General features: G+C 32.9%; 4 protein-coding genes across 11 annotated transcripts; 1 reads left to right on the top strand and 3 right to left on the bottom strand.

Annotated features, from left to right (window-relative positions):
• Positions 1-836: 836 nt before the first annotated feature.
• On the bottom strand, positions 837-3,180 carry LOC126659593 (scopoletin glucosyltransferase-like). Its single transcript, XM_050352890.2, has 2 exons — positions 2,447-3,180; positions 837-1,718 (listed from the first exon to the last, which is right to left on the bottom strand). Exons 1-2 carry the CDS (start codon positions 3,142-3,144, stop codon positions 932-934), a joined length of 1,485 nt encoding a protein of 494 aa, XP_050208847.1. The 5' UTR covers positions 3,145-3,180; the 3' UTR covers positions 837-931.
• Positions 3,181-7,898: 4,718 nt separating this feature from the next.
• On the bottom strand, positions 7,899-9,484 carry LOC126659592 (scopoletin glucosyltransferase-like). The gene has a single exon (XM_050352889.2). The coding sequence runs from the start codon at positions 9,448-9,450 to the stop codon at positions 7,975-7,977; it is 1,476 nt and encodes a 491-aa protein (XP_050208846.1). The 5' UTR covers positions 9,451-9,484; the 3' UTR covers positions 7,899-7,974.
• Positions 9,485-10,519: 1,035 nt separating this feature from the next.
• LOC126660306 (filament-like plant protein 7) lies at positions 10,520-15,674 on the bottom strand. Of its 7 annotated transcripts, none has more exons than XM_050353719.2 (6): positions 15,546-15,674; positions 14,659-14,831; positions 14,312-14,459; positions 12,547-14,230; positions 12,401-12,461; positions 10,520-11,371 (listed from the first exon to the last, which is right to left on the bottom strand). In XM_050353719.2, the coding sequence occupies exons 2-6, from the start codon at positions 14,755-14,757 to the stop codon at positions 10,901-10,903; spliced, it is 2,463 nt and encodes an 820-aa protein (XP_050209676.1). In that variant the 5' UTR covers positions 14,758-14,831; positions 15,546-15,674; the 3' UTR covers positions 10,520-10,900. The 7 variants fall into 7 exon arrangements, with proteins under 7 accessions (XP_050209676.1, XP_050209677.1, XP_050209678.1 ...); XM_050353720.2 differs by having other exon boundaries at positions 14,659-14,800; XM_050353721.1 differs by lacking the exon at positions 15,546-15,674 and adding an exon at positions 15,087-15,268.
• Positions 15,675-19,089: 3,415 nt separating this feature from the next.
• LOC126660155 (probable E3 ubiquitin ligase SUD1) lies at positions 19,090-25,254 on the top strand. 2 transcript variants are annotated; one of them, XM_050353501.2, is made up of 9 exons: positions 19,090-19,560; positions 20,062-20,757; positions 21,117-21,884; positions 21,977-22,188; positions 22,293-22,658; positions 23,638-23,795; positions 23,892-24,055; positions 24,171-24,317; positions 24,492-25,254. In XM_050353501.2, the coding sequence occupies exons 1-9, from the start codon at positions 19,237-19,239 to the stop codon at positions 24,999-25,001; spliced, it is 3,345 nt and encodes a 1,114-aa protein (XP_050209458.1). In that variant the 5' UTR covers positions 19,090-19,236; the 3' UTR covers positions 25,002-25,254. The 2 variants fall into 2 exon arrangements, with proteins under 2 accessions (XP_050209458.1, XP_050209457.1); XM_050353500.2 differs by having other exon boundaries at positions 23,635-23,795.
• The last annotated feature ends 2,124 nt before the right edge of the window (positions 25,255-27,378 follow it).

Here is a 27,378-nt window from a genome sequence, read left to right as displayed (position 1 = left end):
ATATCTCTCGGTTACATTCATAATCATAATTAGATTTTTCTGTCATAATTTTTCTACAGATTATTTGAATTTTATATTGCAACCCAAAATTTAAATTATTTAAAGAATTTGAAACTTGATTTTTTTATAAATTTGTATGTCATATTAGACAAAGTCGATATAACATGATACTAAAATATAATTAAGCAAAGAATAAATATATTTTTCTTATTGAAATCTATCAATAATATTTTATAGAAAAACTAGTATAAGGACTCCGTAATTTAAAACAGTCTTCTAAAAAGAAAAACAATCATGCATCATTTTCCTATGAAGTAATACAACATACATTTTATAATAAAAAAATAATTTTATTATTATTTGCGAAAAAACCAGATCATACAAGAATATTTAATGTATATTTTAAATGTTAAGAAGCATAGTATTCAATCTATATTTCATTGCAAGAAGTAGCTGCATATAAATTTGCTAGAAAACAGAAGAAACTCATTGGAGAGATAAAAAAATACTGATACAAGACATAATTAAGAATATTAAATATAAAAAATATATCGTAGATATTCATTAATTTAAAACAATTCGTCAGTAGGGTTATTAGAATAAATTTTAATTTATTTTGTTTTAATACTTATAGATTATAAAATTATTTGTATGAATTATTTATATTATTTTTTCAAATTTAATAATATTTTAAATTATACTTAAATATGATTCGCACAAATGCGCGAGCTTACGACTAGTGATGTATATATATAATCTAAACAAAAATGTACAAAATTATTTTTTATTTTAGTTTTTATTTTTATTTTAAAATAAACTTATAAAATTATGTCACTTCTATATCAATAAAAACTCATTCTACTCATTTAAGTTTTACAATTAAGCTATAGTTGAAATAAAATTCTTGGAATCTAGGTAAAATACTTTTGACTCATAGGCGACGAGATCTCAGTTCTTGAACTAAAGCATTAAAATCAGAATAAGAAGAACCACCTTCTTCAACGGCAACTCTCGCCATCTCCGCCAGCTTCTCCGCTCTAGTCCTCATCTCCGCCGCGTCTTCTCCGATCATCACTTCCTTAACCGCCCTCTCAATTCCTCCACTCTCAACATAGTCACCACGAAGCCTAACCCATTCCTTAGCTCCAACTCCAATCCCAATCTTCAAAACCTCCGTCACCAGCTTTTCATTATAGAATTGCTCCGCCGCTATCGGCCACGTCACCATCGGCTTCCCGGAAGTTATGGCTTCGAGCGTTGAGTTCCATCCACAGTGAGTCACAAACCCTCCGATTGCTTGATGTGCAAGTATCACAACTTGTGGCGCCCATCCTCTTATAATCTTCCCTTTTTCTTTCGTTCTTGCTTCATATCCCTCCGGCAGCCATTCTTCGTCGGAATCTTTAGTGTTTCCGTCGGAGTTGTCTCTCCGGACTACCCAAATGAATTGATGACCGGAGTTTTCAAGTCCGGCTGCAAGTTCTTTAAGCTGGGCATTAGTAAACTTAGCTAAACTGCCGAAACAAATGTAAACAACAGAATTTTGTTTCTTGGAATCAAGCCATTTTATTATACTCTCATCATTACGTTCTTCAATTTTTCTATTGCCATACGAGTTAAGCGGACCAATATGCCATGCTTTTCGCCCTAATTCGTTCCGGTAAAAATCAGCGTAAAGCGGTTCGAGCTCATAAAAACTGTTGACAACAACCCCATAGCTATTTTTAACCGACACTACAAGAAAAGTGAGTTTTAGCAACGGTCTATTACAACGATCATTAAAATCGTTACAATACATATACCTTTTATAACGATTATTTTAATGTCGTTTCTAAATATAAGTATTTTACAACGCCTAATAAAATTGTTATTAAAAGTTATACTTTTAGCAACGATTTAATTTATATCGTTTTTAAAGATAATTATTTTACAACGACTAATCATGTCATTGTAAATTATTAGCTTTACCAACGATTAAATATGTGTCGTTTTTAAATATTATCATTTCACAACGAAAAATAATTTCGTTGCTAAAAGAAAGAAGGAATAGTTAAAATCCCACATTGAAAATAAGTGAAATGAGAATGATGCATTCTCACTATAAAAGAAACACACCCTTCACTATAAAAATAATTTTTACTTTTGTTGTAATATATCAATCAAAAAACAAAAAATATTAAATTTTAATAATAATTGTATTTTAAATTATAAAAATTATAAAATTATATAACATATTAAAATAATAATTAATATTATAATGTTTTGACAACGATTTTTTATGGTTACTAATAACTTTTAACAACCAATCTTATAGATTTTGTAAAACCTATAGCAACGACTATTATTTAAAAAAGTCGTTATAAAAAACATTACATTACGCCAACACGCACAACCACATTTGTCGTTGTTAAAAACGTTTAACAACCATATTTTAGATTTTCACAACGACAACTCACGTTTCCAAAAATCAAGTTTCTTGTAGTGCGACACTTGAACTGATTTCAGCAATCTGATGAAATCATTTTCTTCGGCTTGCTTTACGGAATCCGGAAGTTGCTTTCGGGTGAATTTAATCTCCCCGGGGAGACTCGGAACAAGAAAAGGTTCTGAATCCGATGAAACTTTCTTGTGTGGCTCGTACAGACTAATACACTCACTAGTACATAGAGAAAAGAAGCCAATTCCGTGAAAAACTAACCTCGGAATGCTAAATTTATCAGCAACATCACTAGTCCAAGGAAAAAACGCATCAGAAACGAGACAATCGGGTTTGAGTTCTCGAATTAGGTTTTCGAATGGTTCTTGAAGCATAGATATAGCAAGAAAGAATTTCATAATCGAATCTTTACCGTTCTGATTCTCATTAGAAATTATAACATCCATGTTTTCACATCCTTCTGGTAAACCGCCTTCTACGGCAGGAAATTTTAGGGTTCGGATTCCGATGTCAAACCCTAAATCTTTCGATTTCTGAATTTTCTTGGAGATGGTTTGCGCGTTGAGAGGAGTAGTGATGATGGTTGATTTTACACCATGAGAAGAGAAAAGATTAGCCATTTCTAGAGTTGGAATTGTATGACCATGAGCCATGAAAGGGAAGAAAAATATGTGAAGTTGATCATTATCACTTGATGAACTACACATTATGCAAAAAAAAAAATAGAATTTGTATCAGAAGAAAATATATAGAGTGACAAAGGTGAAGTGAAGATTGGTATAGTTTTATAGGCAAACTAATTGTATATATGCTATGATTAAATTGATGAATAAGTATAAAAAAATATAGTTCTTAACTCATTTTATGATAAATTAGATCAAATTATCATAACTTACCAAATTAACAAATACCATTATTTTTAAGGATATACTATGTAACAAGTTTTCAAAAACAAAACGGATATATATGTGTATCAATTTAGTAATAATTGTAGATATATAAATTCATTTTGTTATATACATCCAATTGTACATGCATGTTAAATGAAGAAGAAAAGTTTGTTTTTGCTTTGCTTAAGTAGAATTTTCGAGTCTGAACATGTAACGTATCTGCAGTCGTCATATTTTTCTAGTTTTTAATTTAATTGAAAGAATCTAATAGATGAATTTTTTGAATATACACAATTGGAAACAATAACTTTTTTTTTATCAAAGGTGGAAATCGACTCTTTCGAGTCTCATGTTAGTTGTTAGTTGTTAGTTACCGAGGCGTGGTTCGAACCCACAACCTCTCGATGCACTTAAAGACGACTTAACCATTCAGTCTAGGCCCACATTGACGGAAACAATAACTGAACTTATCTATAATTTGACTTGCTTGCATGATACGTTTCAATTATTTTTCACCAATATTGTTGTTCATTAATATGCGATTTGAATCGGCTTAACCTAAGTCTCTAGGGGTGTTTGATAATCCAACTTATAATTTAAATTAATATATTAAAAATTTAATAGTTTTAAGTTGGTTTGATAACTCAAAAAAGTTCAACTTAATTTATTCAGTTAAGTCAAAAACCACTTAAAATAATAAGTCAATAATTTTGACTTATTTTTTTACTGAAAACATTAAGTTATTACTCCCTCCAGTTTTTTTTAGTTGCCACTTTAGACAAATGTGTTTTTCCATCAGTAGCTGTGTCTTTAGAAATTCAAGATAATATTAGCTAGTATCTTTCAAATTTATCCCTCCCCTAATAAATGACTCTATGACTCAATTTATAAAAGCATTTATTAAATAGTAGGGTTATTTGAGTATTTACTCTCATAATTTAAGACAAAAATCCCACTTTCTTAATATGTACAATTTTAACTAAATGGACAACTAAAAAAAATGGAGGGAGTAAATATTAGTTTTATCATTTAATAAACTTTATATCCTTAATAGTTTCCATAATTACTCACGAATAGAAATATTTTATCTCACATGTATTAACTTTTTTTATTTTTTTAATATCAAAAAATGAGCATATTATACTTAAATCAACACTTAAAATTGCAACTATAATTTTCATTATGAATATTTTATTTTCTATCTTTATTTTTATTTTTATAGAATATATGTCATTATTTAATATATTGACTCTTAAATATTATTTGTACTTTGTTTATAACACACAATATTGATTATCAGATTTAAACGGTTTTTTAGAATTTTAAAAATTAGTATTTTATTTTAAGGATTAATTTTCAAGTTAAAAAAGGACTAATTATCAACATATACAACTAAAATTTATAATTTTTATTTATAAAATGTGTAATATACATAATATCGTTTATATATATTTTAAAAATTATTTGTATTTAGTATTTTATTTTTAAAATAGCTAATCTTTAAAGGTTTCATATGTAAATATAATAATTTTAATAATATTCAGTAATCGCAGATTTGCAGTTATCAAACAGACTTATTTAATTCAGCACTTAAAAAAATTAGCAATTATTATTTTCAGCACTTAAAATTCAGCATTTAATTTTCAGCACTTAATTTTCAGTTTTAATAATTAATAATTTTCGCATAAAAATAATAAATGGCCCCAGTCCGAAGAAGGTACTATTAATAATTAAAATAGTATTAATAATTTTCTAATAATAGGCTTTTGTACTTTTAATTCTTATTTATCTAGCATCTCTCCAGATCGACGATGAGACTCATTTTGCTAACTTATCGAGTTAGTGGAGATTTAAATACGGTTTCACAAATATTTCATAGTGAGTTTAATGCATGCTAATTCTCAGTCCAAAAAAATCTAAAACTTCAATATAGATTAAATATAGAGACTAGATAAAAATATTAATTTAAAAACTGACCAAATAAATAGAAGTTTAAAAGCTTTAAAATGAAGTTGGCCATTTAAATGCAATGGATGCATGCTTCACCAATACATATATTTGTGAATAATTAGCATTACTAGGAGAGTTAAATGTGCAAAGAAATATAGAGACTTCAATTTAAATCTTAATCTATGGACGTCTAATCAAACAAACATTGCATTTTCATTTACAAATTGATTTTCATGATGAAAATTATAAATTTAAGACACATATTTTTTGGTAGATTGAAAAAATTATTAAACTCTTCTAATTTTAAGGATGTCTTCTATGATGACATGTATCTATTTTATGATATATCAAATTTTTATTAGTTTGATATTTAGGTGAGAAATTTCTTGTCAACTGAAAATACCAAGTATATTTGTTCCAATTAATTGATAAAAAAAAATTGGATACATAACATCACATTCTAATTAACATAGTTTTGACTAATTTTTTTTATCCTCTTCAATTTTAGAAATAAAAACTTTTAAGATAAATATAATGTATATAATTTAATTAGATTGTCACGTAACAGATATTTTCTTAAACAATATGCATAGAGAGAATCTCATTGTTTAATTAGATTGGGACATCGAGGAGTACTTAACATTAGTGACTGCTTCTAACCTTGTCAATTAATTTTTCTTATAACCCCTAAAAATCTCTTATCCTTTTAATTTTAATTTCCTTTTAAAACAAAATTGATTGTATAGATACTAGATTGATCTCTAGAAAAACAAATTGAGCTCAGCTCTTGAGTCGTTTTTGAAGGCAACAAATGAGATATCTGTGGACGTTCAAGAAATTACAAACAAAGCAAACAAAATATATGAGGTATGAGATATATATAAGGCTTAATGGCGGAAAAAAACTAAATTTTTACGCCTTGCTATAATTTAAACCAAACCTTTTAATTTTTACAATAATATTCAAATTGCATTTTTTTTTGCAATAATAGTCAAATTGCACTGTTAGGAGTAGGACTGACATTAAGTTAAGATACAAATTGATCTAAAATTGACAAACTGTAAAATATTTTTGTCCAAATTAATAAATTTAAATATTTTTGATCTTTTATGTTAAAAGTTTGAGGGGTAAAATAAACTTTTTGTTGATTTGCATGGGCTCAGCCAACTCGGCCACTCAAATGATTATCTCAAAGTTCCAACTCTCTATGGATAAAAAGTTGTACAACAATCCAACTATCCACTTCTATGATAATTTTTCTTAGTACTATATTCCAAACTAATTGAAATTTTGTATGAATTGTCAGTTGGGCATTAGTGACTGATGAGTAGAAGAGAGTTTGAATTTGAGTTCTAAGTATAATTTTTTTTCTTTATTAGGCAAAAGAGAAATTTAAATAAAACTCTTAAACTTAAATTATATCACTATTAAATTTTATATCAAATAATTTTACATATTCATAACTTTGTTCATTCAACATATCTACAATCTATAACAATTATAAAAGTGTATTCACGGGAGAACACTTCTATTCACGGACAAATATACTCTCTACATATTTTATCCAAATTAATATTTCTAATTGTGACATATAAAAATATTTGTGCTTAACAAATAGAAAGATGCCATTCCTAACCCATAAAGAAAACATATTAAAAATAATTACCGCAGTAGCTACCATTATATATTAAATTCCTAATCCTAAAAGGAATTGTGCAACAACTATCATTATGGTTAAATTCCTAATTCTAAAAAAATATGACGAGTTTCATTAATATTAAATAATCATATTATAATATTTGTGTTAAATCTTTGATATTTTTTATATTTATTAGTTATTTACTATGAAATATAATATAAATTTGCTTCAATCATATTATCATTTTTTAATAACAACAATATCAAAAATTAAATCTATTGCTTAATTCTAATTTTTTTATAATTCTAATAAAAAAATTAAAATTTTATAAAATAATTAAACAAAAACAAATAAAAAAACACAAGTCTAATAAAATTTAAACAATAATATATTATTAAAAAAATATACAATTATAATATTAAATATCGGGTCATATAGATATCGTTAACGTGCGTAGCACGTGGCCAAGAAAACTAGTAAATCCCTAAAAGTTGAATCTTATAAATTGGAACAATTAATTCGTAACGCATCTAACCGACGTAGATTTCTTATGTGATTTAATTCATGATTAGTCAAACTAGAAAGAAAAACTTCAAAACTTTGATTAAATTGAAATTTTAAACTAACTGTTTAAATGTATGCCTAAATGCACCAAAAATAAAAAACTTCCGCGTGTTTTGCATATTTAATATAAACTTTTAATTTTAGCAAAAAAGTACACGAACTTTCCAATTTTTGCAATTAAAACACCAACACCGTTTTGGATGTGAAACGGCACCGTTTTGAATGTTAAACGGCACCGTTTTTCAATGAAAATGTAAACGTGGTCGTAATTGCAAAAATTGAAAAGTTCATATACTTTTTTGTCAAAATTAACAATTTAGGTTAAATATGCAAAACACATAATTTATAAATTGAATGGACCAGACTGTTCAATGTTTTTTTTTTAAAAAAAATATCTGTTAAAATTGTCAAAACTCTAGATATTAAAATATTATATTTTGTAGCCACTAAAGATAATGACATTACTTTGCTAAAAAAATCCTAAACCTAAACAATCAAAATTTTAATTTTGCAGCTCTGAACCTCAATTCATGAATCAAAGCATCAAGATCAGTAAAAGAAGATCCACCATCTTCAACAGCCTCTCTAGCCATCCTTCCAAGTTTTTTTGCTCTGCCTCTCATTTCTTCAGCTTCAGCACCTTCCATTACTCTATTTATAGCCTTCTCTATGCATTCACTTTTAACACCATCTCCATAAAATGACCATTGTTGAACACCAACACTTACACCAATTCTGAGTACTTCTGTCACCAACTTCTCATTGTAAAATTGCTCACCACCTACTGGCCAAGTGACCATTGCCACCCCGGCGCTTATTCCTTCGAGTGTCGAGTTCCATCCACAATGCGTAACGAATCCTCCTATCGCTTCGTGGTCAAGTATTAGAATCTGTGGTGCCCAATTTCGGACGATTAGTCCTTTACCTTCGATTCGTTGTTCAAATCCTTCAGGTAACCAATCCTGGTGAGTTTCTTCAGGATTCGTGTTTTTCCTGACAACCCATATAAAGTCCTTCCCGGAAGATTCCAGGGCGATCGCGAGTTCTTTTAGCTGAAAGGAATTAAAGTTGGTTATGGATCCAAAGCATATGTAAATAACTGAATTTGGTTTCTTGGAATTTAGCCATTTCAGGCACTCATGTTCGTCAATGGAGCCTTCTTTACCAGCTCTTTGTGCTTTATCTTCAATGTCTACATTGCAGAGTGAAACCGGACCGATATGCCAGGCTCTTCGTTGATGAACATTTCTGTAATGATCAGCGTAGTCCGGTTCAAGCTCGTAGAAACTGTTGAAAACCACACCAAAGCAAGATAGCTCTGACTCTGTTGATTCTCTCAGCAGCTTGGTAAAATCATTAGCTTCGTAACCTTGTTTCGCGTAAGATGGCAATTGGTTTCCTGACAGCTTTATGTTTCCTGGAAGATTAGGCACAATAAAGGGTTCTGATTCTGACAAAACTTTCTCGTGTGGCTTGTACGTTGCAATGGACATAAAAGTGCATAAAGAAAAGAAACTAGTTCCATGAAACACGAGCCTCGGAATGTCGAATTTGGAAGCAGCAGCATTAGCCCAAGGAAAGAACCAGTCAGCAATGAGACAATCAGGGCGGCATTCGCTCAGGAGCTGTTCGAGAGGCTCCTGAAACAAAGATAGCGCCTTGACGAATTTAATCACCATATCGAACGCCATGTTTCGCGAAGTGATGAAATCGAGATTTTCGCAACCTTCGGGCAAACCGGCTTCAACTGTGGGGAATTTCAGAGTTATGATATCAATTTCTAGACCCAAATTCTTGGCTCTTTGTATTGGTTTGGAAATGAAAGGTGCATTGAGAGGAGTGGTGAGTATTGTTGTCTTTAATCCTTTTAGAGCAAATAGCTTGGCCATGTCCACTAATGGAATTGTGTGGCCATGAGCCATGAGAGGGAAGAAAATTATGTGAAGTTTATGAGCTTCTTGACTATGCATATTGATAAACACAAAATGATAGCTATTGTAAGCAGAACAAGAACCTCTATTTATGGTCCAAAAGAAATGTAGATGAGTAAAATTAGTGATTTGGCTACGAGTAAAGGGTCATTTCGGTCCTTGAATTTACGGGTCGGGATCATCTAAGTCAAACTTGGTCTATTTTGCCATTTGGTCCATAACTCTAAAATAAATTCAATCATACTCACATCTGTATTTTCAGAACGCATGAAAAACAACTGTGAAAATATTAAATACAAACATTTTGAAATTGGCATAAACTATCAAATACAAACATCTTCGAAGTTGCTTTGCACGCGATCTGAAAACACACGAGTGGATGTGATTGAACTTCTTTTAGAGAGTTATGGATTAAATTGTCAAAATAAGTCAAATTTGACTTATATAAACTCGTCTACAAGTTCAAGATCCGGGATGACCATTGACTTATTCGGCTTATTTGGGCTTTGAACTTGTAATCTCAGTCTTAGAAACTATGCTACTACAGTCCTCCTCATAATTGTCTAGCCATAAGAAGAATGTATGGTCAGAAAATAACTTGCAATTGAACTATTCTAGAATTTGGACCAATAATTTCCAGTTCCAAAAACTACAAAAACCAATAATTTGCATAAAATGTGGCTCATTTTGGACTAGAGGAGTCAAGTCAACATTTGAATGCAGTTTCATGAAAAAACAAAACGGGGAAGATGGAGCCAATTTGGCCTCTTTTTGCTGACATAATCACTTACATCATAAAATTGAAGGATCGCACAGTTCTAGTCTTCTAGAGCACAAGTCTAGATAATATAAATGGAAACTCAAGTTTATCTACAGCTAGTGTTAAAATGGGGCGTTTAACTAATAAGCGCTAGGCAACATTCTGTAATATGAATAATTAAATTAAATATTTTTGTTTGTGGAAAAATGAGTATCCAACTTCAATATTAATCGAAATGGTCCGAAAAAATTCTGTAAGAACTCCTGGGAATTTCCGGTTTTCGAACCAAAAACGCAAACTTTGTCGGTCTTTGTGCTTCTTTGTTTCCATGTGTGCTAGCAAACAGGGTAAAGAAACATTCGGGTTAAATATCACTTTTCTACATTACACTACACATACTTTATTGAATGAAATAAAACCATCAATATATACATCAAACATTCACTAAACCTCAACTAAAGCAACAGGCAGAGTCTGCCTTCCCATTCTCTCAATTATTGGTGTTATAAAATAACCCCTTTAAGACCCTCAAAACACATATGTACACACAATTCAGTATTACTTGGAAGACAAGCTACACCTGGCTCTGCCCCTCGCTGCCTAATCTCCGTATCGGCAACAAGAAACGAACAATACGGTAGAACAGTACATATATGATGCGCCAAATTATGAGCAACATTGGCATGGTTCAATTCGATTTTGCAGCTTTACGCAGCTGTATCTTCTTCGCTAAGGATTGAAACGGGACTTCTTGCTGTTTCGTTTCTTAGTTCGCATTAGCAGCCTCCTTAGAAAACTAGCTCCTCCTTGTTTCTTAACAGGTACAATTATTGCCAGAGATCCAACTGAGGTGTTATTGTGTTTGTGTTTCGGATCAGGCTTTGCTTCTGGTGCACATATCAGGGTATTTGGGGTACCCGAGGCAGTGACATTATTAGAGAGATTTCTTGAATCTTTTGTAGGAGATTTTACAATTATTCCCTTAGCAGTATCTTCAGCTTGCATTTGATCACGCAAAGAGAAACGCCTGTTCAAGTGCTTATTAAATGTCGCTGTGGCTGTTGAATTAGAAGTATTGAATACCTTGTCGAACAAGGCTGCTTCCCTTGGTGTCGCGAGTGCCTTCAGTTGTTTTCCGAGGTTAAGGATAGTCTCTTGGCATTCTGCCAGCTTCAAAGAAGCTGCTGTTATCTCCAAATCCTGCAAGTTTGAACCTCAGCATTCATGCGAAATCTATGTTGTTGCATAGAAACGGAAACACTGGAAACGGGAAACAACCATAAAACAGGATACAGTAAAACAATTTTTTTAACAGGAATATGCTATAAATATAAGTTTCGGAGTTTCGGAAACATTTTCGGAAATGAAAATGGAGGGTTATTAGCCAAAATGGTACCCAACCTTCGCACCTTGTATCAAAATGGTACTCAACCTTTAATTTGTATCAAAATGATACCTAACCTTCTAACATTTATTTCAAAATGGTTTTTTAATATTTTCCAGCCACTTTTGATGACGTGTCAACCGGAAAAATAATTTTTTTATTGATGTAAAATAAGAGTTCATTTTAATTTTTTAAATTACATAAAATTTTATTTGTCATGGGATGTGGCAAAAGTATAAAAAAATTAGTTTTCCGGTTGCCACGTCATCAAAAATGGCCGGAAATTGTTTAAAAACCATTTTGATACAAACATTAGAAGGTTGGGTACCATTTTGATACAAATTAAAGGTTAGGTACCATTTTGATACAAGGTGCGAAGGTTGGGTACCATTTCGGCTAATAACCCGAAAATGGAGAAACAAAGGTTCATTTCACACCTCCAACTTGTCACAGAAGATCAAAAGTGTCTAAATTGGTGGTTTTCGACATATAAACCCACAGCTTTATCAAGTTAGATCATTTTACACCAAATTTTCTAAAAATGACCCAACAAATATAAATTCAGAATATCTATTTTTAAAAAAGTAAGGGGGTAAAATGACTCAGAATTTGCAAATATGTGGATTTATTTGTCCAAAACCACCAACTTGGATATTTTTGATATTTTGTGCCAAATTGGAGGGGTGAAATGAACCTTTGTTGAAAAATGGAGTGTCGACAAGTTTCCGTGCAACATAGTGTGAAACAAAAGGATAAGCTTAGAGCAACACATTCAGAGTCTTTAATGCCTGAAAAAAAAAACGAAGAGGCTGCGGTAATGAACATAACAGCCCGCATATACTTACGTCTTGGTGTCGCGTGTCGTCATTTATGCTGTAGTTGAGAGAATCCTTCATTGCAACACTGCTAAAAAAATTGAAATAAATCAGAATTCTCTAATAGATCAAAGAATGATTTGTCATGTACTGAAAATAAGAAAAAAAACTGTTACCTTTCGAGCTGGAACTGAAGCTCGAGACAAGTTGCTTCTAGCTCTTCACAACAATTATATTTATCTTCTAATTCAACTTCCAAAGATGAGAATCTCTGTAACACCTCATTCAATTTAGCTTTTGAAACTGCAAGCTGAGTATCAAGATCTTCATTGATTAATTTCTGGTTTTCAATCTGATCCTCGAACGTTCCCTTTGATGCTTTAATAGTTTCCAATTCTAAATTTAAGCTTTTAATTCTTTCTTCTGATTCCTGAAGCTTCTTTGTCAAAGTCTCAACCGTATTAGTTGTGGTCTGAAGCATGGCCTCTACACTCGTCTGTTCATCTTTTAGTCTCTTGTTTTCTTCTTGCAGATTGCACACATTCTGGTCATCTGATTCCACTGGTGGATGACTCATATAGCCCAAAGCAATTTTAATGTCATCGAGAAGTTCGATGAGACTTCGTTTTGATATGCGCTGTTGTTTGAAGATTGCACTCAAAACCTCTTGAAGCCAGTCAAAAGAATTGTCCATTTTTTCAATGCAGCCAGCATTACGTTGGACGACTGGAATTAGTTGTCTATCGGCTGAGAGAAGGTGATTACGATCTCCATAAGGCGCCTCTGAAGAAAGTATAGCTAATTTCTCCATCTCAACAAAATCATTCATCAAACTAATGTCTGAAACTTCAATGGACTTGCAGTCTGGTGAGCTCTTGAGTTTAGCATCTCTGAAATGTTCCAACTCTGTAATTAGAGCATTAGCCCATGATCCAGAGGAGCTAACTCCATCATCACTTCCGGTGTCAAAAACTGGACTTCGATGTAGTTCATTCGACAATGGACTTGTACACTTGACTTGTGACAACCGTGAGGCCGTGTTTGAATACATGATCCTTGAAGCTCGAAGTTCAGCGTTCTTCTTGGTTAGTATGTCTTTGAGGACTCGATTTTCTTCTTCTGTACCTCGCAGTTGCTCAACTAGAAAATTGATGTTCCTGACAGGAATTTCAGGAGACTTTTCCGAGTGTGTCTCTCGAAGAACCAAATCTCGTATAGGATTCGGTTTTCTTCCGAGCATCTCGACTTCATTCTTCATCTTTGCTGAAGCAAAAGGACCCAGCAGCTTTTTTCGCATTTGGATACGGAGCCTCTGGCATTCTGCTTCTAACTTTGTGATTTTCCTAATACTCTCCAACTGTTGCCTGTGTGATGCCTCCGCAGAACGACGGGTATACTCCAGCTCCTCGTTACGAACCTCGAGCTCTTTCTCAAGCATATGAAACTCATATTTCAGAAATGTGTTCTCCTTTTCGGTTGATTCTAATCTAGTCATCAATCCATTGAATTCCGCTGCTGTCTGAGAAGAGCGTTTACGCAGTTCTTCAAACGATTTCTCTTTAAGTACAAGGGCTTTACTCATATTCGTATTCTCGATAGCTAAATCCGCAAGTCGTCTGCTCATCTCTCTGAACTTCTCTTCAAAATGTTTCCGCTCTTTCTCAGACTCACTTGACGCCTTCATGGCAGCGTCAAGTGTTTTTCGCTCCTGTTCTTCCCGAAGAGAACTCAGTTGCTGCATGCAGTGCTTTAAAGCAGCGTCTGAATCGGTTATTTTTTCATTTGCAGCAACACTCTGCTTAATAGCTTCATCTAGTTCTTTCTTCAAGAAAACTACTTGAACTTCTGCTTTTTCCTGGCCTATAAGAGAACCTTAAGTTATTTCTATTAGGCAAAAGCTAAATTAAGCATCCAAAATAAGAACTTTCAAAAAAAAATCACCTGCTTTTTCTTCTTGTGCTAAGTTTTCTTGTTTTAACACAAGAGCATCTTTAGCATGAGAATCAAGGAGCACTGAAGCTATAATCTCACTCAAATTCCTAACAGGTCCAACCGGTCTCACTTCATCGGCCACCGGAGGTTTCGGAATCTAACAAAATGTAATAATAGCATGAATTTTAGATAACAGAATTAGCTCTTCATGTCCGTAGACGTAGTTCATATTAATCGAACCACGTAAACTCTCTTGTGTTCTAGTTTGACATTTCATTCTATTTAATCATGCATAGCTTTCATAACACAGATCTAATCTTTAGTATAATTTAGAATCAAAAGAAAGCTTCTGTTACCTGTTCATCGATTCCTTTCGGAGAAATGTCAAATTTGTTAGTTGCAATGATTGTTTTTTCTGCAGATTTTTTCCTCCAAGGCCATGACTTTTTATCCATGGTTTCACTCTCTACTCACAGTAAAAATTTGAGAAGAACCATCCTGATGAACATAAAATACAAAATCACAACAACTGCAAACAGCAAGAATTCATACAATTAATTAACAAAACACAGAGAAATTATACTTGAAAATACACAAAACAAGGCAATTAAATCCATAGTTTTTTATTAAAAAACACACTCAATTGATTATATAAAGATGAACTGCAAATGGGTAGCTATCATATAATTATAATGTAACTATCAAGATTCTATAAATTAAATTTAGAATACAAAAATGACAATTAGCAGATTGCAAATATCAGAAAGTAAGTGAATGCAATTACTCAAAATATCAAACATTTGTCCTGACTACAGATTATGATCTCTCAACAACCACTTCAAACATTTGTCACTCATTCAAGAGCATCATCACCAGGACCACTACAATAAGTAAGACCAACACTTCATTTAATCAACATTTTCCGTTGCGGAAACGTGTCCGAAATTTGGCTTTCCGGACACAAAACTTCATTTTCCAAGTAAAAAACCTTAAAATAACTCCGTTTCGCCATGTTTGGACATGGTCCATTTTTCCATATCCAAGTCCGTGCTACATATTATTTCACAACATTACATCTAGGTAAAAATAGCGCTGATAATTTTTCAATCTTACAACAAAATTTAAAAGAAAAACAAAAAAAGTAAGATTATTACAAACAAAACAAAAATACATTTAAAATCTTTGCATAATAATTAAATGAAAGCGGCATGCCATTATAGAGCACAAATTCAAAAATTATCACCTGAACTTCTAATTAATGGCTAATGGGTGATCTTTAATTAACCTCCATTAATATCATAATATCTTAATGATAAGGTTTATGAAGTGAAGAGTGTAAATGCAGAAGAAAAGACTTGATGGGCTGTAGTGAAAACATATTCAAGTACAGACAAGAATTAAGAGTATTATATAAAAAATTAGGTTTAATTACTTAAAAACCACTCACCTTGAATTTTTTTTCGTTTATACCCTGAACTAGGAAAAAATTCATCTATACCCTGACGTATGTATTTATGTTTCACCTCTAACCCGAGGCATTAAATTAACCTCTTTTCATTAAGAAAAAAATTTAAAATAGTTCTTCATTTTTAACCTAAACTAATTAGAATTTAATAAAGGAAAATGCTTTATAACCCACCATTTTAACCCAACTCTTTTAACCCACCTTATGTGGCAAGGTTTCATTCGTCCAATTCCCCTCCAAAAGTGTATATCTCAATTTCCCTCTTTAAATTGATCCACTCTTTTATTGCCACGTAAGGTGGTACAATAAGGAGGGGCAAAATTGGTGAGTTAAATAGCACCACTCTTTAATAAAAAATGATTTTTTTTTTAAATGAAGGACTATTTTAAACTTTTTTTAAATAAAAAGAGGTTAATTTAGTATCTCAGGATAGAGGTAAAACATAAACACATACGTCAGGGTATAAATGAATTTTTTCCTAGGTCAAGGTATAAACAAAAAAAAAGTTTAAAGTAGGTGGTTTTTAAGTAATTAAGTCAAAAAATTATTTTATACAACCGTTGTCTCATGTTATTCGTATAACAATTTAATTGCATGTTAATTATATAAAAAAAATAAAAAAATAAAAAAATAAATAATATTACAAGTGCTTATTGTAAAAAAATTTACACTATTGTAACAATATATCACGCTATTGTATGGAATAAACACTCGCAGCCTCGTACTGTATAATTTGAATTTCACTGTCCACACGCACAGAAAATGTAAGAATAGTAGATTGCATAGGATGCTATGTTACTGTTCCACCGACAGCTGCTTAACGACATTAATATTAGGAAAGAGAAAAGGAGCACTAAAAACAAATAGGAAAAGAAAAAAGAAAAAAAGTAAGCTATGGTAAATGTCTAAAAGGATAAATGAGTTAAATATGATCATATCATATAGTAAAATATTTAATTTATTTATTTAAACGGAATGAATATGAGTTATATTAATATGAATCGTTGAGTCCATTTCTTTAAATGAGTCGAATATTGATAATAAAAATACGACATAATCAATATATTATTAATAATGTGTTTGGTCGGATAGATGCGATATGACATTGACGTGCGATAATATATTTTATATCGTATCATATACATGAATGGAATGAATTCATATGTCAGCTCCAATATCATATGATATATTTTAATCCATTAATAATGAGTGTTTATCTCATGCAACCGTTGCGCCACGTCATTTTTACATCAAGCCAATGAGCATTTGCGATAGGGAATCTTTTAATTATTACTTATTTTTTTTATCATTCAATTTTCCACATGACTAACGCACAATTGGTTTGTTGCACGAATGACATGGCGCAACGGTTGTGTGCAATAATTTTTCATTAATAATAGATGCCCCAATTTATAACATGAGCGCATTTAATTTTCATTGTAACTAATTTTTTTTCATGTTAGACAAATTATATATTCGTGTCATAAATGATTTTAATATTTTTAATTCATTTAGATTAGATGGCTGGAATATAATGATCCCGAGTCGGATAGTATCAAATTCAAGTTTATTTATAATAGATAAGATAATTGGAAATGAATTGGAGTTAAAATATTATAAAATTTAAATTTTAACTTAATTTTAAAAGAAAAACGTTGAAACTTAATTTGAATTGGATGAAGTTTTATTTAAAAATATCATGTTCAAATTTTAGTTTAATTTGATTATTTACATAAATATTGAAATATGTGTGTGTGGGCGCGCCGCGTGTGTGTAAAAATAAAATAAGCTACGTTTATAATTTTAGAATCAAAATTTTAATTGAATAATTGATTCGAATAGTTTGAATCTGATTCAATTAATAATTTAATTTAAAACAAATTGAAAATTAATTTTAAATAATATCTAAACTATCTCAAATTAGTTAGACATTTAAAATGGAGCCCATGGGCATCATTGTAGTTGGATTGAGATTCTCTCAAGTTCAAATGAACTTGAGGGGGTCATGTTTATAATCTACACCGTTTATTGTAAAATGAACGGTGTAGATTAATTTGATCAAAATTGTACTTTTTTAATCTATACCGTTCATTTTATAATGAACGGTGTAGATCGTGAACATGACCCCCTCAAGTTGAAAATGAACTTGAGGGAATCCTAGTTAGCTATCAGTCTCATGAAATATTAGATGTGGATTTTGATGAACTGGTAACTAGCTCTTCAATGATCTCATATCATCCAAATTTCAAGATGCTTCTTAAAGAAAGAAAAAGATTTCATGGAATACCTTTTTCTAAGATAAGATATATATAATATAAAAAAAGTATATATAAAAAATTATGCTTTTGACCTCTATTGGGGAGCATAATAATTAGAGGGTAATTATTCTCTATTATATTACATGCCCCGTAATGATTTTAAATAGTAAAATGATATGTGGAAAAAAAAAGAAAATATCCTACTAACTAATTAAATTGAAATAGAGTGGAATGAGCTTCTTTTTCCTAAGTTAGAGATTTTGGATTCAAATCCCCACCACGGAACAAGTTTTTTTTTTTAAAAAAAAAACTATTATTTTTAACAAGTTCTATCCATTCAGATATAATTTTATCATTTAGGTCGTCTATGTCGAATATATAGTATTTAAACTTTGTTATCATGACAGAATGATGTTGCAGTCGACGTGTTTAACCCTTGCAATCTTTTTTTACAGACTTCAAATCCTTCGTTAAATAATAAAATATTTTAAATCCATTAAATATAGAACCCAAGACTATATTCAGACCTTTCTCTCCTAACTAATTGAGATAGAAGGTCACGATAAACTCATTATCTTGACTACCATTTACAATTTATGAAAAATAAATTTCAAATTTAATAATCATTACATTATAATTAAAAAAATCAGTATCATTTAATTTTTTTTATATTATTATTTTAGCATCTTTTTATTTTTAAATTTTTTATCATCTATATACAATAATAATAAAAAAATGTATATCTCAATTTTACTTAAACTTGTCTTGTCTGTATAAAATCAAAATGATAAGCCATATTAATAATTTTATTGAAAATTTATCTTTATTTGTAGTCCGACGATTAAAAAATAACCAAAAATATTGATTTGTTACATTTTTGATAAGCAATACTCAATTATTATAATCAGTTAATTTTAACAAAAAAATAAAACACAACAGCAGATAAAATTACAGCAGCATCAACAAATTTCATCGAACAGCCAATAATAAATTCCCACGTCATCAATCATCTTAGCAGGAAACCGCCAACCACAACCGAAGTAAAAAACATCAAATACTTCAACAATTGCATGTGCGCAAACTAAAAAAAATCAAAAAACCCAAAAAAAACCATAAAAACGCGTTTCGTTTCCGACTCGTTCCCGAACTCACCAAGTCAATAAAATCCGGCCACTAACTCAGCCCTCGCTTCCTAAACCTTGAATATTCGAATGGAGATCGGCCCCGCGACGAAGGACACTAACGACGCTATAAGACCGACGCTATCTTCGTCGTCAGATATTACGACGTCGTCTTCGGATAGTAATTTGATTATAACAGAGGTGGGAGACGGTGTTTCCACAACGGCGGCGGCGGCGGCGGCGACGAGGTACGAGGATGATGAGGAGGAGGAAGACGTGTGCCGGATCTGTAGGAATCCGGGAGATGCGGAGAATCCGTTACGGTATCCTTGTGCTTGTAGCGGAAGTATTAAATTCGTGCATCAGGATTGTCTTCTGCAGTGGTTAAATCATAGCAACGCTCGTCAATGCGAGGTGAAAACGTCATCGTTTGATTGAATTCTTGCTGTGTTTTAATTTACGGTTTAAATTAGGGATTTTATAACTAAGTTCAATTTTAGGTTCAAAGTTCATATTATTGTGATGATAGGTTTAATAGAAGCTGATAAAAATGCATGACTATTGTTTTATAAATACTCTTTGATTCATTTTCATCTCTTACAAGATAATTAGCATGTGGAGGAGTATAAATGCGAAAGCTATGGTTTTATGTGTACTGTTATCAATTTATTCGGATAAATAATGTTCAAGAATCAATTGGATTTTAATTGAGTTCTTGCGAAATGATGCCATTTCCGACAGGATTGTTTATTTATTTCTTTTAAAATGCTTTTTAAACAAAATAAAATTGAAACAATTGAATTCTAGCAACTATGAGCTTAGAAACAGATCGAATTGAGGTAATATCGTGCATTGTTAGACTTTGTACAGTATTTTGGAGATTATATTCTTATTGTGTTTCGTCTGGTTTTTTAGGTCTGCAAGCATGCGTTCTCTTTCTCTCCTGTTTATGCTGAGAATGCCCCAACAAGGCTTCCATTTCAGGAGTTTATAGTTGGTATGGCTATGAAGGCTTGTCATGTGCTGCAATTCTTTTTGCGCCTTAGTTTTGTACTTTCTGTTTGGCTCCTCATTATACCCTTCATAACATTTTGGATATGGCGTTTGGCATTTGTGAGGAGTTTTGGGGAAGCACAGAGATTGTTTTTAAGTCATCTATCTACAACTACAATCCTTACGGATTGTCTTCATGGTTTCCTACTTTCTGCTAGCATTGTTTTCATTTTTCTTGGGGCCACTTCATTGAGAGATTATTTTAGGCATTTGAGAGAACTTGGAGGTCACGATGCTGAGAGAGAGGAGGAAGGTGACAGAAATGGTGCCCGTGCTGCCAGACGACCACAAGGTCAAGCTAATAATAGAAATATTGCTGGTGAGGCGAATGCTGAAGATGCTGGCGCTGGACAAGCAATTGCTGGTGCTGGTCAACTTATCAGAAGGAATGCTGAAAATGTTGCTGCTCGTTGGGAGATGCAGGCAGCTCGTCTTGAGGCTCATGTGGAACAAATGTTTGATGGTCTAGATGATGCTGATGGTGCAGAGGATGTACCTTTTGACGAGCTTGTCGGAATGCAGGGTCCAGTTTTCCATTTAGTTGAAAATGCTTTTACTGTGAGTCTCAAAATCCTTTCCTGTTAACATATTTTGGTAGCTTAAGATGGATGTTAACCGTTTCTGCCATTTCTCATTTCTGCAAGTAAGTTTGGTTGCCAACATATTAGCCATAAGTCTTCCTGCATTTGTTTCTTTATCTCCACTTTGAGCACTGACATCTTTTTCGTAGTTTTGAAAGTTTTTCAAAAAAAAGTCTCATAGCTACTAATCGATACGAGAATTTCTCTTCTGTGTCCACATGTGTGGCTTACTGTTCTATTGTATAGTGCAGTTCAGTGAAGGAAACAATTAATAAAGTTGATCCTCTCGTTTACATTTGATGGGAGTTCATTTGTTGTGGCTTTGTTGTTTTGCAGGTGCTGGCTAGCAATATGATTTTCCTTGGTGTTGTAATCTTCGTTCCCTTTTCATTAGGACGGATTATATTGTATTATGTTTCATGGCTTTTCTCTTCTGCAAGTGGTCCATTGTTGTCAACAGTTATGCCGCTTACAGATACTGCACTCTCCATAGCAAACTTCACTTTGAAGAATGCATTAAGTGCTGTTACAAATTTAACATCTGAAGGCCAAGATGGTGGACTTCTTGGACAGGTTGCAGATATATTAAAAGTAAATGCAAGTGGAGTGAGTGAAGTCTCAAAGAACATGAGCAGTCCTTTGTCAACAGATCTTTTAAAAGGGGCGTATATTGGTGCATCAAGGCTTTCTGATGTTACAACTCTTGCTATTGGATACATGTTTGTGTTCTCTTTGGTCTTCTTCTATCTAGGAGTTGTTGCTTTAATCCGGTACACCAAGGGTGAGCCTTTGACCATGGGGAGGTTTTATGGTATTGCTTCTTTAGCAGACACTATTCCATCCCTCTTCAGGCAGTTCTTGGCAGCGATGAGGCATTTGATGACTATGGTAAAGGTTGCCTTCCTTCTAGTGATTGAACTTGGTGTATTTCCTTTAATGTGTGGATGGTGGCTTGATGTTTGTACTATAAGAATGTTTGGGAAGTCAATGTCTCAAAGAGTTCAGTTCTTCTCAGTTTCACCTTTAGCAAGCTCGTTGGTTCATTGGGTTGTAGGAATTGTTTACATGCTACAGATAAGCATCTTTGTCAGTCTTCTCCGTGGGGTATGATTCCTTGCCAACTTAACAGAGTGGATGTTTTCTGCAAAACTGCTATTTAAATAAACTGAATAACTGTCTCTTACTTCTCCCAACAGGTTTTGCGTCATGGGGTTTTGTATTTCCTTCGAGATCCAGCAGATCCAAACTATAATCCATTCCGTGATTTAATTGATGATCCTGTGCACAAGCATGCTCGTAGGGTACTATTGTCTGTTGCAGTTTATGGAAGTTTAATTGTGATGCTGGTATTCTTACCTGTCAAACTTGCGATGCGGATGGCACCCTCCATATTTCCGCTTGATATATCGTAAGTATCCGCTATATATTTCTCAGTTCTTTATGATCGATCACAGTCTCCCATCCAGCTGTATTTTTCTCATCCTCTGACCTATTGATGCTCATTTCTGACAGGGTATCTGATCCATTCACTGAAATTCCAGCCGACATGCTTCTTTTCCAAATTTGCATTCCATTTGCCATTGAGCATTTTAAGTTGCGGACTACAATTAAATCCCTTCTGCGCTATTGGTTCACAGCTGTTGGCTGGGCACTTGGTTTAACAGATTTTTTACTGCCCAGAACTGATGACAATGGTGTTCAGGACAATGGAAATCACGAGCCAGGAAGACAGGATAGAATACCAGCAGTAGAATTAGGTGGTCAGGATCGAGCTTTGGTGGCACTTGCAGCTGCTGATGATTCAAACAGAGGTCTTCTTGCAGCAGGAAATTCAAATACTGCAGAGGAGTATGATAGTGATGAGCAATCTGATTCAGAGTATGCATAACAATATTACTCATTTCTTTTTTAATCATTTTCTTTTTGTGTGTATCGAGCATTATGTGTTTGCAGCTATATATCATATCACCTTCACACATCAGTATGCATTTGTTAGATGTAACCTGTTTCTGTTTCTTTTTGAGTGCATATATATCTGTAAGCTTGGGACTTTACTTGTTGCAGCCAATGCCTCCTGCCCTTCACTTTTTAGCTATAAACTAATACCTTCAAACTAAAACTTCAGGACTACATTCTAGTTATTTTCTGCTACAGCTAATTGTTGCATCTTTCCAATAGCCAAGTGATTTTTATATGAGGTCATAGCTGTTGTTCTTCAGCTTGTCCTTCGGTGTGTCATACTGTCGCTCTATCTTCTGCAGAAGTGCTAATCTTTTATCTAATTATTATTGTGTATGCACTAACAATCTCATTTCATTTTTCGAAGTGCTTGTTTTTAAACGTGCTGTTTTTTATGCTGCCTTGTATCTGCATGAACCTTGCCTGGTCTGATAGTGGTTTCTTTAGAATTGTCCTTGTAGCTGAATGGAGTTTTTGTGGCCAGATGGCTACTATCTTCTAAACAAGTTAGCTATCGTTTTAAATTTAGATGCTAAACAGAAGAGTGCCTATTCTTGTAAATACTTTTTTCCTAGTCGGCTTGTTACGGTTGCTAATCATATCGTTCAGTAGTTTTACCTTATGGATCATTCACATGCATTAATATTGCAATGTTATATGTGATGGTTTTCGCATCTCTCAACTTTGCCTATTTTAGAAAGGAAAAAAAGAAGGCATTGTGTTATGCATGATTTATTATTCATATGAAATTTCATTTTGCTATCTCGTGTCATGATTTATTTGTTGCTGCACTTAATGTTATCACCCCCAGAGAGCTTAATAGGGGTAATCTCAGTGCATATTGGTTACTTTTGGTACTATTATGCGGCCTAATGTCTAAAAACTCGTCTTTTAGCAGGTACAGCTTTGTCCTTCGTATTGTCCTGCTACTGGTTGTAGCGTGGATGACCCTTCTTATCTTCAACTCAGCCTTGATAGTCGTACCAATATCATTTGGCCGTGCCCTTTTCAACGCCATTCCTCGTCTTCCAATAACTCATGGGATCAAGTGCAATGGTAATTTTGTTTCTTCAATGTGTCTATTTCCTACTAAGAATCACGTATATGAGATCTGAACTATTATTAACATGTGCTTTATCTTTTTTTTCTCAGATCTTTATGCTTTCATAATTGGGAGCTATGTCATTTGGACTGCTTTAGCCGGAGTTAGGTATTGCTTTGAGCATATTAGAACAAACAGACTAATTATTTTAATTGGCCAAGTCCGGAAGTGGTGTGCTATTGTTCTCAAGAGCTCTGCATTGTTGTCAATATGGGTATGTGGCATTGTGGTTGTTATTTCATTTGTCAAGTTTCTATTTGTTTGCCAATTTATCATTTCTTGCCGTACTAACCTTCAAACTTTTGATACAAATTTCTCTTTTCCTATAGATATTTGTCATTCCAGTTTTGATCGGGCTGCTCTTTGAGCTTTTAGTAATTGTGCCCATGCGAGTCCCTGTGGACGAAAGTCCGGTTTTCCTCCTGTATCAGGACTGGGCGCTGGGACTCATTTTTCTTAAGATCTGGACCAGGCTGGTGAGTTAGTCGAATTTTGTTTTTAAATGCCTTTTTTTTCAAGTTTTGAATTGCAGAAACTGTGATTTTCATATATGAGAATGAAAATGTAATTCAAGTGAATGAACTCTTGCATTTTCAGACTTCCCCAAAAACAACATATTTAATTTATATATATATGTTATGCTTGAGCAGGTTATGTTGGATCATATGATGCCACTAGTCGATGAAACCTGGCGAGTAAAATTTGAAAGGGTTAGAGAAGATGGGTTCTCGAGGCTGCAAGGCCTTTGGGTTCTCCGAGAAATTGTGTTTCCTATAGTGATGAAGCTACTGACGGCTCTGTGTGTCCCTTATGTGTTAGCTAGAGGTGTGTTTCCTGTGCTCGGATACCCATTAGTCGTAAACTCAGCTGTATATCGATTTGCATGGCTCGGATGTCTCTGCTTAAGCGTGGTATGCTTCTGTGCTAAGAGATTCCACGTTTGGTTCACAAACCTTCACAACTCCATACGCGATGACCGCTATCTCATAGGACGTAGACTTCATAATTTCGGAGAAGTTGCAGAAAAAAGGCAAAATGAGTTGGAATTTTCTTCCGAGGTCCAAAATTCTGATTTGCAAGAGACGGATTTGATTCCGTATGTAGGAGAAGCGGATACAGGGTTGAGGCAAAGGCATGTTAATCAACAGGAGGTCAATTAAATAGGTAGTTGTGTAGGAATTTTAATCTCATTTAGACTTGAATCCCTTGGAAATGTTAATAGGATATATACCATGGGTAGAATTTTTCTCAGTATGTGACTATTAAGTTAATAGTTGGATACTTCTGTGCATATTATACATGCTAAATTAGTAGCACCATAAGCATTTGTATTGGCTATCAAGAACATTGTGTTTTGCAGGCTCTCTTTTCGTTCACTTCACATGAAAATATGTACATATCCTCCTTTTTAAATTATATTCTTTTTTCTCTCTAAAGTGGGACAATTTCAGCTCCACTGTCGCCACTGCGATTTAGGATGTAAACAAATTGATTTGAGCCGAGCTTTGAGGTGTTCATGTGCATCTCGTTATCATATTTAGCTTTGAGTTTGGTTAGAGCTTTAAGTAGTATCTTGAGTTTGGTTCATTCATGCTTCAAAATATTTCGGCTCATACTTATTTCGTGTTCGTTGTTTAGATGTTAAATGAGTTGAGACCAAACTCGTTCATTTAGGTGTTAAACCGATCGAGCACAAGCTCAGTCATTTAAATACTAAACAATTAGAGCTTAAACTCAACTCTTTTAACATTTCAATGAACGTATACGAACCAAAGTCCATTTAAAGAAACGAATGCGAAAAGAAGCTTGATTAATTAACTAAAAACTACATTGTTTTACTATATACGAGTTAGTTTAATAACTTTTAGTCGAACTCATATACAAACCAACTTACGAGTTTGTAATCAAGCTTCTATATAAATCCGTTTGCCACTGTATGCTCCAGCCAGTTCGTGAGTTCATATACGAATCTTTTGTAAAAGTAGACGAACCTAATATCACTAAGTTAAATTTCATTTTGTCTAAATAAATGAGCATAAGTTAGAAATCAGGTTTGTTTATTTAGACTAACAAACGAATTCTAGGCGAGTTCTTATCAAGTGAAACACTGAGATGTTCGTGTGAGCGGCTCGGTTCATTCACCCTTAAGTGTGATAGGGTGATGGGTGTGGACCGTTGGGGTAGGTAAAGCTGGAACAGAAATTATAGAGATTGTTTTGTAAAATTCCTCAAATACTCTAAAGTTTAAGAAGAATTTTAATTCTTAGAGAGTTCTGGTAATTTATCAATTTGACAGCCTCTTCTTACTGCAGTATTACATGCATGACAAAGAGGGTACCAACAAACCCATCTTGCACCAATAAACTTTCTGTCATATAATTATAAATAGATCGAGTAATTTATAAAATTTAAAATTTAACAATTTAACAATTTAATTAATTTAAGTTAATTATTTTGGATCAGTAAATCTAAAAATTAATTTGAAATAAGTTGAATATAAATTGTTATAAGTGTATCGGAGGCAATTCCGTTGTTCTCTATATGCCGGATTTGGAGAAGAAAAAAAGGAGGTTGATGAACCACAATATTTAATCGGATGTGTTCTGATTTTAAAGTTGAAATTATTTGTGTCAAGTATATCACAAATTTATATATAAATGTAATATTTCACATTCAAAATGTAGAATGTTTAAAATTAAATTATTCAATTCATTTAATTTAATATTTTTTATTTGAATTAGATTTAGAAATTATTTTGTATTATATGATCTGTTATCTTCAAATAAAATTGATGCAGATTATGGGTGGAATTTGGTATCTTTTTTGGCTAGTGGCTTAGCGTCGAAAGGCATATTGAGCAGTTTAAGTGTGTTAGTGGCCAACACATCTTTGGTCCTGTGATAACTTAAATTTCATGTATTCCCTAGTGCATGATGGAATGGTCATGTTTTGGGGTGTAATCGAGTCGGAATTGAATTGAAATACTATTAAATTTAAATACGACACGATTTTAAATTGGAATTCCAAATTTTGACATTCAATTCGAATTTGACTTGATTATCGTATAAGTTCAAATTCGAGCTCGGTAGAATAGCTAAAAGTCAAGATCGATTCAGATTGATTTAATTAGGCTGAATCCATCACGAAACCCTTATATTTTACTAGTTATATATATATTTTTTTTGGTGACGAGGGAACCCCGGCGGAGCCCGACCACCTTTTAGGGCGGAGCCCGACCACCTGAGTAAACCCCCGGAGAGGCTAGCCTCGGCATCCCACCGCCCGGACCTCCCATTTAATATGGGCCTTAACAACTCATTCACAAATGCTTCCAATAAGTCCCATTTGTGGGAAATGGGATTCGAACCTTGGTTCTTTTAAGTCCCATGCTTATTGTCCACATTTGTGACCAATTGAGCCAACCCATGGTGGGTATTTTACTAGTTATATTCAAAAATCTATCACAAATTTATTTATGTTTAGATCCTTCCATTTGTCCAATTGATTTGCACGGCTTTTGTGAGACTGAGAGAAAAA

This window comes from Mercurialis annua, linkage group LG8, assembly GCF_937616625.2.
Source record: "Mercurialis annua linkage group LG8, ddMerAnnu1.2, whole genome shotgun sequence".
Classification (NCBI taxonomy): domain Eukaryota; kingdom Viridiplantae; phylum Streptophyta; class Magnoliopsida; order Malpighiales; family Euphorbiaceae; genus Mercurialis; species Mercurialis annua.
The sequence above is the reverse complement of the archived record's forward strand: the minus strand, read 5'-3'. Positions and strand labels throughout refer to the sequence as shown.